The sequence below is a fragment of the Anomaloglossus baeobatrachus genome, chromosome 10 (assembly GCF_048569485.1).
Source record: "Anomaloglossus baeobatrachus isolate aAnoBae1 chromosome 10, aAnoBae1.hap1, whole genome shotgun sequence".
Classification (NCBI taxonomy): domain Eukaryota; kingdom Metazoa; phylum Chordata; class Amphibia; order Anura; family Aromobatidae; genus Anomaloglossus; species Anomaloglossus baeobatrachus.
Window position 1 is genome coordinate 44,459,399 of NC_134362.1, and position 13,583 is coordinate 44,472,981.

A 13,583-nucleotide genomic window follows, 5' to 3' on the forward strand; every position below is an offset into this window, starting at 1 on the left:
TAATGAGGCACCTGGAGAGAGGCCCCTCCCAACACCAGCGCAGGAACCAAGGACGGGAACTGTTGTGAATACGTTTTCCAGTTTGGGGCTCCCTCTTGTGGTCAGTGCTGGCGGTGCAGTTGATGTGTGGAATGAAAGCCACACACCTGTGGAGGACTGGCAATCAGGGTCAGATTGGGCTATTTAACTGAGTAGTTTTCTCTTGTTACTTGCCGGTGCTCAATGGTCTCCTGTGTGTTAAGGACATTCTGTAACCAGCCCTGCTCACAGCCAGAACTCCTCTCAGATAGGTGGTCTATGTACCTCTCCTGTTTGTTTTCCACTCTTTTGTTGTTTTTTCTGCTTTGATACTAATGCTTGATTCCTATTTTGTCTGAGTGGAGTTCTTGGTGGAATGGGATCATTCCCTGCTGGGAGTGTCTGTATACTTAGCTCCATGATTCTGCAATGTATTGTGTCTGTCATGCTTGGTATTAATTCAGTCCCTCATCTGTATTAGTGTTTTGGGATCCCAGTAACATCAGAGTGCTGATACAGTGGGGGAGTGGTTGTGTGACCTCAGGATTTTTGCATATCACAAGTGCTGGTATATATTAGGGTTTTTACGGCTGCAGATAGTGCTCCTTCCTATCCTCTCCTATAAAGTTAGTTTGGGCCTCACCTTTGCTGAATCTGTCTTTTCTAGCTTTCTATTGTGTTTTTCTATATCACCGTAGCCTTTACATGTAGGGGGCTATCTATCTATCTTTGGGGACTACTCCGAGGCAGATTAGCTTTCTTATATCTCTATCTGTGAGAATATTTAGTTCTCCGACTGTGTCGAGACGACTAGGTCATCGTAGGCTCGTCCCACGGCTACTTCTAGTTGTGTGTCAGGATTAGGTCTGCAATCCGTTAAGGTTCCAGCCACTTTGTTATCATTTGGGATTCCGCATTTTTTGATCCTCCTCGGTCCCTGAATCATAACAGGGAACCATCCATCCACAGGTGCAAAATACAAAACAGAACACCGGTTCTGCTGGAGAGCAGAGTACCACGGATCAGAACCATGACATTTCTGAAATAACACATCCAATCTCTGAACAAAAGGTATGCCTACATTCAGTATCCTAGCCCCAGTATAGCACGGGCTTTACTTTATATATGAAAATCCTGGTGGTTGGTTCCCTTTAATCGCACTTATAAATCATTTCTATCTTTTGGTTTTATCAATGACCTGTATGATCTGTATAATCGCCTGTATTTTGCCTCTTGTGATCGGGTTTTTATACCAGAAGAAACTCTAGTCACTAAGATCACCCGGATTTTGTGTTGCACTCTTCATTGTGTATCCTGTTTACTGATACTTTTGGGTAGATCATTGGCCGAAAGAATCCGGCTACTGATGAATGACTGTTCATTGGTCAATATTTATCTTATGTATGCGGTTACGTAAAGAGATTGGCCACTACTTTTACATTGACGGATGTCTGATTGGCTGGGATTCAACACCCGGCACTCCCACTGATCAGCTGTTCTCAGTGCCGGCACCGGTAGTAGGTGGCCGGAAATGCTCAGATCTGGAGCTGATCTGTCTTTTGATAGCAGCTGGGTACTGTATTGATTTGAATAGGAGGCGGATGTGCAGTACTCGGCCGCAGACTCAGAAGATGGAGCAGCTCCGGAACTGAGAATTTCTGGCCACCTGCTACCAACGCCGAGACCGAGGACAGCTGATCGGTGGAGGTGCCAGACCACAGTCAACCAGAAGGATAAGCAATCAATGTAAAAGTAGTGACCAACCTCTTTAAAGGTTTTTTTAAATTTAAAAAAAATTGTCCCCAAATGGTGTGTTTTTTAAGAAAACAACCCGACTGTCACGCTGTACTAAGAGAGACACTGAAGCTACAAGCAGTGTACCTTCAGAGTGCCATAAGCAGACAACCCACAAAAGGGCAGTAGAGTAGTCAGTAAGCCGGGTCTGCAACATGTGGTCTCGTCAGTAGTACAGGGATAATCAAATCGTGGTCAGGTGATAGTCGAGGGTCAGTAGCCGGTAAGTCACGTATACAGCCAAGGGAGAGATGGAGCCGAAGTTAGGAACGAGGATACAGGTCAGATGCTGGGGAGTCCAGGTAACATAAAAGGGTGGAAGGGACACAGGTCAGGACCGGGAAAAGGCAGACAGAGCAGGGAGAACAGGCAGACAGAACCTGGTAGTCAGGGAACAGGAAGGACGGACGAATGGAGGAGGGCACGGTTCAGAACAAGGTAGCTGAGAGGCAGGACAGATCAGGTCACTCAGGGGAGCCAGGCATGCATGCTGCAGAGTAGAACTATCACTGGCACTGCACCGGAGGTGCAGCACCAGGATATAGTGGCCTGACATCCAGAACGAGGCAGGAAAAAATTAACCCCTCACAACCTGACCTTGGATGGAATACCGGCCATGGCTCAGTGGCGGCTCAGCCAGGCATGGATCATGACACCGACTTTACTCACCCTCGCCAGGTTCGGCGTGGATCCTCCTCCACTGCATCTTCTGTCTGTTTCTATCTGCAGTGCTGATGTTCCAAAATGAACGCTGCAGCCAACAACTGAGCTCAGCGGCTCTGCCGGAGTAGACGGCACAAGCCGCTGAGCTCACTGATCGTCTGCAGCACTGCTGATGTGATTTTATTAAGATCAGGGGTGACCTAGAGCCAACGAGGCCCAATAAGGTCCCATAATATTAAGACCAGTAGTTGGGCGTTGGAGATTTTGCATTGGGTCTTCGAGTGTCAAGTTTTGCGGCGGCCAAGATCCGACTTGAATGACCCAACGCCGAATTAAGGCAAACTTTATACAAAGGGTAGAACTATATCTGGCTCCTTTATTTTGCTTGTTGCTAGGAAAACCCCAGTTACGAGGAAATGCACAACCTATAATCTGCAAAGCCGCCCAATGTGAAGGCATCTGTCATAACCACCGATGGTTTTTTTTTTTCCTTCAGGAATCCCTAAAGCTTGACTTATTTCACAAGTCTCTGCAGAGCAGGCATGTGGAGAGAAGAGGCAGGGTGAGATACTGAGAAAGACGAGGAGGGGAGGAGAAGCGGAAAGATTGAGTGGAGGAGCTGCGTATACACCTTGCAACACCCTGAGGGTTAGTCACCCTGTGAAACGCCCATAGGGGTGGGAAAAACGGGGCGAGAAGGATTCAGGAGTCTGCGTCCCGAAGGAAGGCAGAAGGTAAGTGGAACGTATTCCATTATTGTACGTTACTTCTATACTGAGCAGACGGTAACGGAAGACTCGTTACTTCTTAAGAATGTCCAGACGTAATGATTATTCAGCGGTTTACACTAAGTAGCGAGGAGTTTACTCACCGCACAATATTCCTGAGGTTTTACCAAAGTTCAGCCGGGAAGTATTAATCTTTCTGCTTTCATTGTAACGTGACTCTCTAATCCTGTCCCTAAATTCAGGACAAGAATCTGGTACATAGGAGGGGGCAGGCTGGAGTTACCGGCATGGACAGCACGCCCGAGCCCGGTGCTACAAGGTACGGTGTATTATTAATGCGTTCTTGGTCGGGGTGTATCATCATCCGCTGCAGGATAACGGGGAGGACTAGGACTCATACCAATTTTCATTATCAATATATTAGTCTGTATTGTTTTGGAGATTACTGCCTATCCACAGGGTAATTCTATGCAGAGCAATTATTTAACATATTTTCGCTCATTGCATTAACTGAATAGCTGTCCTGGGTTTCTGCTGGGAACTTGCAGCACGCTGTGCGGGCCAATCTATAATTTATAAATGAGATGCAGAATATAGAACAATATGAAACACTCTATCTCCAGGTACAGTTTCCGCTCTCTACTACTGTCAGCAACGGCAGGTCTCCAAAGTGCAGTATATTGGAGAGCTTTTATGCATGCTGTTCACTAATATATAAAGGCTGAAAGTTAGCATACAAGCCGTACATCACCAAGCACAATGCCGCAGCCGTACATCACCAAGCACAATGCCGAGCCGTACATCACCAAGCACAATACCGAGCCGTACATCACCAAGCACAATGCCGAGCCGTACATCACCAAGCACAATGCTGAGCCGTACATCACCAAGCACAATGTCGAGCCATACACATCACCAAGCACAATGCCGAGCCGTACATCACCAAGCACAATGCTGAGCCGTACATCACCAAGCACAATGCCGAGCCGTACATCACCAAGCACAATACCGAGCCGTACATCACCAAGCACAATACCGAGCCGTACATCACCAAGCACAATACCGAGCCGTACATCACCAAGGACAATGCTGAGCCATACATCACCAAGCACAATGCCGAGCCGTACATCACCAAGCACAATGCCGAGCCGTACATCACCAAGCACAATGCCGAGCCGTACATCACCAAGCACAATGCTGAGCTGTACATCACCAAGCTCAATGCTGAGCCGTACATTACCAAGCGCAATGCTGAGCCGTACATCACCAAGCACAATGCCGAGCCGTACATCACCAAGCACAATGCCGAGCCGTACATCACCAAGCGCAATGCTGAGCTGTACATCACCAAGCTCAATGCTGAGCCGTACATCACCAAGCGCAATGCTGAGCCGTACATCACCAAGCACAATGTCGAGCCATACACATCACCAAGCACAATGCCGAGCCGTACATCACCAAGCACAATGCCGAGCCGTACATTATCAAGCACAATGCCGAGTCGTACATCACCAAGCACAATGCATAGCCGTACATCACCAAGCACAATGCCGAGCCGTACATCAAGCACAATGCAGAGCCGTACATCACCAAGCACAATGTCGAGCCGTACATCACTAAGCACAATGCTGAGCTGTATATCACCAAGCACAATGCTGAGCCGTACATCACCAAGCACAATGCCAAGCCGTACATCACCAAGCACAATGCCGAGCCGTACATCACCAAGCACAATGCCGAGCCGTACATCACCAAGCACAATGCCGAGCCGTACATCACCAAGCACAATGCCGAGCCGTACATCACCAAGCATAAGGTTGAGCGTTGAATTAAGTAATATAAAGCCGCAACCACTGGAGGAAACGTGTTCTGTGCAGTGACGGATCATACTGCTCTATCTGATGGATGAGTCTGGGTTTGGTGAACACTGGAGAACGTTACCTGCCTGACTGCATTGTGCCCACTGTACTGTTTGGTGTAGGAGCAGTAATACTATGGGGGCTTTTATTTTTGCTCCAGTGAAGATAAATCTTAATGCTTCACCAAGACCTTTTATGCCCCCATTTGGGCAAACAGTTTGGGGAAGTTCCCCCTGACTGTGCCCAGTGTACAAAGTCCATAAAAACATAGTCGGGGGAGTTTGTTGGGAAGAACATTACCGACCACAAAGAACCCCGACCTCATTCCCCATCCTTTTCTGATTAATTAGATATTGTGAGCCCGGCCTCTCTTCCAACATCAGCATCTGACCTCACAAATGCTCTTCTGGATGAATTGTCCAAAATTCCCACACACACCTCAAAATCTTCTAGAAATCCACCCAAGAAGAACAGGAGATGTTTTATGTCCATAGGGGCCAGCTCCGTATTAATAGCTAAGGGGAGTCAGAAAAGCTCCTGTGTGTGTAATGTGGAGGGGTGCCAATACTTTTATCCATATAGTGTATTTAAGGTTAGGTAGGTCTGAGTAAGCAGTAAATTTACAATATTAATCAATATTTGGTCCTTGGTTTATGCCTTGTTCAGGCCAAGATAGGGCGCCATCTCCCATTAGTTTGGCTTTTTGTTCTGGGGGATGTTGGGAACCAGTCATATATACTGTATATATATGTAAATGTTTTGTGGCATTTAGGAAAAGTACTGAAATATAAAAAAAAGTTTATAATTGGCACTACGACACTCTCACACATAGTTACTCTATGTGTGAGAGTGTCGTAGTGCCAATTATAAACTTTTATATAACACACAAGCAGTGACAAGATGGCATTACCCCTATTCACTCACAAAATGTAACAAAAGTCAATTAGGAAATTATATGTACCCCATAATGGCATTATTAAAAACAAATCGTCCCACAAACTTCAGGTCCTTATTAGCGATGTCCACAAAAGGAATAAAAGAAGTGCTACGGCTTCTTCAACACAATAATAAAAACAATAAAAAAAGCCTAAGAAGGCAGGTTTTTGGAGGATCCTCAAAAATTTGCCCAATGGCTATAGGTGAAATAAAATACCAAAGCAAACATTACTTTCCTGTTTTTCCAGTGCCACTGCCCTAGTTCTCCACATTGGGAATCTGTTTACTTCCGTGCAGAAATGTGATGTCTACACGTGGCCACTGCAGCCAGTCACTGGCCTTGGTGGTCCTAATGAATTTCCTTTGCCATCACCAATTAGGACGTTGATTGTTTGTATATGTCGCGGGCGGGGAGGAGGGTGTCAGCACTGCGCTCACCCCTCTGCTCAGGTCCGGCGGCTGCTGCTCAGTGGTGGCTCGAGCGGTGGGCCGGATCCCGGGGGTTCTCGAGCGGCGCTCCTCGCCCGTGAGTGAAAGGGGATTTGGGTGTTGGGATATTGTCCGTGACACCACCCACGGTTGTGGTGATTTCACCACCGCTGCTCTATATGGGGGGGTCCCAGGAGTGATGGTATATAGCAGTGAGTTGTTGTGTTGCCCCTCCGTGGGTAGGGGTTGGTGATCCCGGGGCCCGGTGATGAGATGTGGGATGCAGGGCCTGGTGGGCGCGGGGACGAGGGGGCAGCGCTGTGCCTTGCGGCACTGTGGTACTCACTCAGCCTGAGACGTTGACACAGTTTTACGGTAAACCACACGGCTGGAAAGACGGTTCCCACGGACGGCTGCACTTGCGGTCCCCAGAAGGTGACGGTGATGTCCCTTTTCCTGCACCTAATGTCTTTGATGGTTTCGATGGGTCCCCACCGGTAACCCGCTCCCCGGCTTCAAGCTGGACCGGAGGAGCTCTACTCTTTGCCCGCAGGCGCTGGCCCTTAGAAACTGGTGCCCTGGCGGTGGCGGTGTCTCTACTGTAATGGTTGAGCTGTTGCCTTCAATCGGGACTTGGTTGTTGGGGGATCTATGTCCCTTTCACTGACGGATTCGGCAAATTTGGCGACTCCTAGCCTTGCCGGGGTCCGAGAGGCCCCTGCCCTAGTGCTGACTGTCCTTTGCACGCTGCTCCAGACCGCCGGGTCACCACCCGTCCGCGGTCCTTCCAGGAACTCCCGAACAGTCACCTCTCCAGACAGTCACCGTCGTCTGCTGACCTTGCTGATCCTGTCCTGCACACAGCTGGACTCGCTTCAGGCTTTCTTTCTGTCACCTTTCACCTTCCTTCAGCTTCTCTTACTCCTCCTTTACCACTTCACTGTACTACTTGTTTACTCCTCACTCTAGCTCTTCCCTGAGCTGACTCCTAAACTGAACTGCCTGGTTCTCCCGCCTCCAGAGCTGTGAACTCCTCGGTGGGCGGAGCCAACCGCCTGGCCCACCCCCTGGTGTGAACATCAGCCTCTGGAGGTAGGCAACAAGGATTTTGGTAGCTTTGATGTGCCTAACTGGGGTGTAGGGTGTGGTGGTGTAATGACCTGTGACCCCTGGCTTGCCCAGGGCGTCACATTCCCCCTTAGCAAAATGCAGACCGTCCGCGGGCTGCCCGTCCAACACCAGTTTTATTTTTCTGAAAATGCATAAAAAGTAAACGGTAACATATTTAGATTTTTAATAATTCTTCCCACAACGGGAGGCACATTACTTTAACGTTTCAAACGGTTTACGGTTACGGTTTCCGCTCTCTCCCACCCAAGCAACCTGGCCCTGATGCTGCCCCTAAAACCCAGGCAGCACCCCTTGACCCACAGTCCAGCACATGGTACCCGAGCGGGATCTGTCCTTCCCCTCCAGAGGGTAGCCACCGGTTCCTGTGGTGGCTGGGCCCCAGCCGGCTCTGCTGGCGGCCCTCCCTCCAACCTGCCTCTCCGGAGGCGGCATTGCGGAAAACGGTAACGGTAAACAATTATTTACAAGCCACTTAACGTTTGTGGTTGCCCTGCAAGTTCACGGGCTTGTCCATGGATAGTTCCCATGCAAACTTTCAAACGGTCCCCACGGGGACAACGGTGCCGGCTCCGGCCGGTTGTGAATCACGGTTAGACAATCAGGTTAGGTACACGGTTATTATCATTGTTCATCATTTTTCCAACTTTCAAACAAACAAAACAACTCTTTAAACTCAGTGGTGGTCCCAACGGGGACTGTGGCTGCGGGCATCCGCTGCCCTACTCCGGACCTTCAGCTTCCTCCGAGGGAGGGGGTGCGGGACTCACCCTGCTCTCCTGGCTGCCCCGCAGTTTGGCATCTAGGGCAAACCACCCCCTCTCTCCACAGAGCCGGGTGTACTGTACAATATCGCCCGGCATTAGGTTACGGCCAGGATGTTCTTCGGGCAGGTGGGCATTCACATCCCGCCGGGCTACAAACACTTCGGCCTCCAGGCCCGGTTCATAGATAAACCCGTAGCCCCGGCGGACATCAAACCGCCTCCCCTGCCCCTCGTACAGCGGTTCCCGGACACGGAATGTCGCTTGTCGGAGGTTTTCTTTTTCTCTAATGGCTCTGGCCACCAGCTCGGCCTTCTTTCTCTCCCGTTCGCCGATCTCCAGGCCCAACGGTACCGGCTCCCTATCCCAATACGGGGCTGTGGCGAGCTCCGGCGCACGGGTCGGGCCCCGCGGGACATTCTGGACGTTGCCCACTGTCAGGAATCTGGGCGGCGTGTCCCGCGGTGTCTTGGCCTTGGGCGCTGCCTTAAAGCAACAACCCGGCGCTACCTCAGCCGAGGTGTGGGGGATGGGCATAGGGGCTTTCCGCTGCCGGGCCTTCGGCTCGGAGCGGGTCATCGGCTCTGGCTCGGGGGACTTTTCAGGGGATGCCTCCGGTTCAACCTTCGGGACCTTCCACGGTAACACCTCCGGTCGACTACGGGCTCCGGCTACAGGTCGGTCCGCCTGGGCGGGGACGCTGGGTATTGCTACCGGTTGCGGTGGTAGCAGGCCTAATGGCGGGGTCACGGCCTCCGGAACAGGTGGCGAGGGAGGCAGCGGGGGGAGAGAGCTTGGACCGGGTCCCTCAGCCGCAGCGACCGGTCCCTCGGGGACATAGGGGCGTGGGTCACTCACCCTCCCTTCCTCCGCCTCCTCCTCGCGTCTCCGCACGGTGGCTATAACGTCCGCCATGTCGGTCTCCCACTCCTCCATGAGGAGCTGCATCCTGACCTGCAGCCGTTGGTAGAGCTGCGCGGTCCGGATTTCCACCCACGCCGCGGTTCCAGGCGCGGGGGCTACGGTGTCGCGGGACGGCATCCACATGGTGACTTCTTCTTCCAGGAACGGTATGTCCGCAGAGTCCTGGCGTCCCTGCTTTTATAGCTGCGGTTACATGCAGCCAGCCGCCATCGCGTCCCCCTTAGCTTCTCTTCAGCCACCCCCCTTTTGGGGCGGGGTTTTGGCCTTCGCGCCTCTGCTGCTCGAGAAGACGCTCGAGCGGGGACTTTTCGCGCCAAAGATGGCGGCTTCTGAAATTTTTCAGCCGGATATCTCCGGCGGTAACAAGGCGCACCTCTACCAAACGGCAGAGCGGTAAGATCCTGTTCGTGACGCCAAGTTGTCGCGGGCGGGGAGGAGGGTGTCAGCACTGCGCTCACCCCTCTGCTCAGGTCCGGCGGCTGCTGCTCAGTGGTGGCTCGAGCGGTGAGCCGGATCCCGGGGGTTCTCGAGCGGCGCTCCTCGCCCGTGAGTGAAAGGGGATTTGGGTGTTGGGATATTGTCCGTGACGCCACCCACGGTTGTGGTGATATCACCACCGCTGCTCTATATGGGGGGGTCCCAGGAGTGATGGTATATAGCAGCGAGTTGTTGTGTTGCCCCTCCGTGGGTAGGGGTTGGTGATCCCGGGGCCCGGTGATGAGATGTGGGATGCAGGGCCTGGTGGGCGCGGGGACGCGGGGGCAGCGCTGTGCCTTGCGGCACTGTGGTACTCACTCAGCCTGAGACGTTGACACAGTTTTACGGTAAACCACACGGCTGGAAAGACGGTTCCCACGGACGGCTGCACTTGCGGTCCCCAGAAGGTGACGGTGATGTCCCTTTTCCTGCACCTAATGTCTTTGATGGTTTCGATGGGTCCCCACCGGTAACCCGCTCCCCGGCTTCAAGCTGGACCGGAGGAGCTCTACTCTTTGCCCGCAGGCGCTGGCCCTTAGAAACTGGTGCCCTGGCGGTGGCGGTGTCTCTACTGTAATGGTTGAGCTGTTGCCTTCAATCGGGACTTAGTTGTTGGGGGATCTACGTCCCTTTCACTGACGGATTCGGCAAATTTGGCGACTCCTAGCCTTGCCGGGGTCCGAGAGGCCCCTGTCCTGGTGCTGACTGTCCTTTGCACGCTGCTCCAGACCGCCGGGTCACCACCCGTCCGCGGGGTCACCACCCGTCCAGGAACTCCCGAACAGTCACCTCTCCAGACAGTCACCGTCGTCTGCTGACCTTGCTGATCCTGTCCTGCACACAGCTGGACTCACTTCAGGCTTTCCTTCTGTCACCTTTCACCTTCCTTCAGCTTCTCTTACTCCTCCTTTACCACTTCACTTCACTGTACTACTTGTTTACTCCTCACTCTAGCTCTTCCCTGAGCTGACTCCTAAACTGAACTGCCTGGTTCTCCCGCCTCCGGAGCTGTGAACTCCTCGGTGGGCGGAGCCAACCGCCTGGCCCACCCCCTGGTGTGAACATCAGCCTCTGGAGGTAGGCAACAAGGATTTTGGTAGCTTTGATGTGCCTAACTGGGGTGTAGGGTGTGGTGGTGTAATGACCTGTGACCCCTGGCTTGCCCAGGGCGTCACATATAGAAGTAAACAGAGATCAACTGAAAATCCATTAAGTAATGTTTGACTAGTTGATCACTTTTTCAGCTTCGGCTAGGCTGAAATAATAAAGTCATGTGTTACTCAGTCCAGTGATTGGCTGCAGCGGTCACATGCACTGACATCATAATGTCACCACTGATGTCTGTTAACAAAGATCAGAGTAGTTGGCGTAAAGGAAGCTCTTGACCTGAATATATTACGTTAAAGGGAGTCTGTCATGAGATTTGTCACCTATAAGCTGCAGCCACCACCAGTGAACTCTTATATACAGCATGCCAGAATACTGTATATAAGAGCCCAGGCTGCGCTGTATAACTTAATAAAGACCTTTTGTTATACTCACCTGCGGGGCGGTCGGGTCTGATGGGTGTCGCTGCTCCATCAACGTCCTCCTTCCCTGCTCCATGGGGATTATACATCCTATGTTATCAACACAGAGGCCTTCATTGACATCCTACGCATGCTAAGGGCAGATTAAAGCATTGTACTGCACATGCACAGGCGCTCTTTGACCTTTCCTCGCGCCTGCGCATTATAGTACTTTGCTCTGCCCTCAGCAGGACAGAACAAAGTGCGCATGCACAGGAGCACAATGGAGGCCTCTGTATGGATGACGTAGGAAGTGTCATCCACATGGAGCTGGGAAGGAGGACGGCGATGGAAGGAAGAGAGAAGGTTCTGGACCGAGACCAGCGACATCCATCTAACCGGACCGCCCCGCAGGTGAGTATAATAAAGGTGTTTTTTACGGTATACCGATCTGCCTGGGCTCTTACACTGTATATAGCATGTTAAAATGCTGTATATAAGAGCCCCCTGTGGTGGCCGCAGCTTATACTCGCCAAATCTGGTGACAGGTTCCCTTTAAGCTTTCAAAAATACAAAAGAAAAAAAAATTCTAAAAAAAACCCCCAATGATATTTTTTCAAAACAACTCAAACACTTGCAATATTGTTTAGTCTCTTCTTGCTCTTCAGGGCAGAAAGCACTGAGGGTTGATATTTTGGGATGATCGAATACCTCAAATATTCGGCTTCGCGAATATTCGACGAATAGGTTGCCGCTATGCGAATATTCAATGCGCAATGTAAGTCTATGGGAAGCCCGAATAGTTCCAAATAGTTGTTATTCGGGTTTCCCATAGACTTACATTGCACATCGAATATTCGCGAATAGTCGAATAGCGGCGACCTATTCTGCAAATATTCGCGAAGCCGAATATTTGAGGTATTCGATCATCCCTATTGATAATCACAGACTTTGACTTGGATCTGATACCCCAACATTTTAACCACTTTTTATTTTTAGAATTCTCCTCTTTGTTAGGCTATGTGTCCACGGGAGAATGTATCTGCGGATTTTTCTGCATCAAAATCCGCAGCTTTCCCGCAAAATCCGCACCTTTTCATAGGTGCGGATTTACCGCGGAATTGACGCGGATTTGATGCGGATTTTTTTTCCCCAATTTTAAAGCCAAAATCCGGAAGAAAATCCGCAACAATAATTGACATGTTGCAGATTTTTCCGGACGAAAATACGCACGATTTCCGCTGCGGAAAAATCCGCAGCGTGGACACAGCATTTCCAAAATGCCATAGAAATGGCTGGGGAGTAGCTGTGCTGCAGATTTTCGGGAAATCCGCGGCTTTTCCGCGAGAAATCCACGGCAAAATCCGCGCATTTTCCGCAGCGTGGGCACATAGCCTTACATTACATACTGTATATTTAGAATTTCCCAAATTAGATCTAATGAGGAAACCGTTATAGAATTGTCACTAACTTGACATATAAAGAAGAATCGTAGACTCATACTGGTATTTTTATTTATGGGGAAATGATCTGGGAAAGGTTTCCCGTTCCCGAGTGAAAAAAATATCCAGATATAGCTGTAATATGGTCATATGAAAGCAGCCCGATATAGAAGATAGATATCAATGTCATGTAGAGGTTGTAGACCAGTTGGATTTTATGCTGGGCACCTCGAGCTGTAAGGGAAAACATGGACCATGGGGTCACCATACTTTGTAATGTTTGCTGACTTCCAACCAATCTCTCTTTGCAGTACATGTGAACCTGTATATGATTATCCACACCAAAAAAACTCCCGCTCCCCATCTCCCAGAGGCTCCCCAACATCTCTCAGTGTCTCCGAGAGGCTCCTCCTCACACAGAGCGTCTGGCTTCATCTCAGTGTAAACTCGGCCACTGCCCTGCACATTCTGCAGAGGGAGCCCCCCGGAGTAAGTACACTACCTGCTTTTTGGATTTGCTATTTATAAAAAAATTCAATTCGAAGCTTTAGAAGGGAAGGAGAAATGGCTCTTCTTGTTGGCCAATATCCATGGAAAAAAGTGTGCAACCTCTCTCCCAAATTCTCTCTTGCAAGTGCCGCCTAGTGGAGGTAGCCACCGTACTGTAAATCAATGTCTGACCCTTCAATGAGCTTTACAATATGACTAAGCCAGCACTAGTCTTGAGCAAAAAGATTTGTGGGTCCCTAGTCTGGTGTCCACTTTGGTACTGGTGTCCATGTTGAATTTCCTTGGCCGACACTCAAATGCCTTGGCATCCTTGGCGCCTTTCGTGATTACTACACATGATGACCCGTGACATCTGGTCATTAGGTCTCAAGAGACATCATGAAACGTGGCACGCCATGACGAC

The 13,583-nt window shown here is 50.5% G+C and overlaps 1 protein-coding gene across 1 annotated transcript in view; it reads left to right on the plus strand.

The window, feature by feature from the left end:
* The first annotated feature begins 3,143 nt into the window (after positions 1-3,143).
* RIN1 (Ras and Rab interactor 1) overlaps positions 3,144-13,583 on the plus strand; it is a 29,713-nt gene continuing 19,273 nt past the window's right edge. The window contains exons 1-3 of the mRNA XM_075325637.1: positions 3,144-3,209; positions 3,446-3,522; positions 12,982-13,159. Coding sequence (XP_075181752.1) covers positions 3,491-3,522; positions 12,982-13,159 — 210 coding nt within the window. The 5' untranslated portion in view covers positions 3,144-3,209; positions 3,446-3,490. The remainder of the gene's footprint in view (positions 3,210-3,445; positions 3,523-12,981; positions 13,160-13,583) is intronic.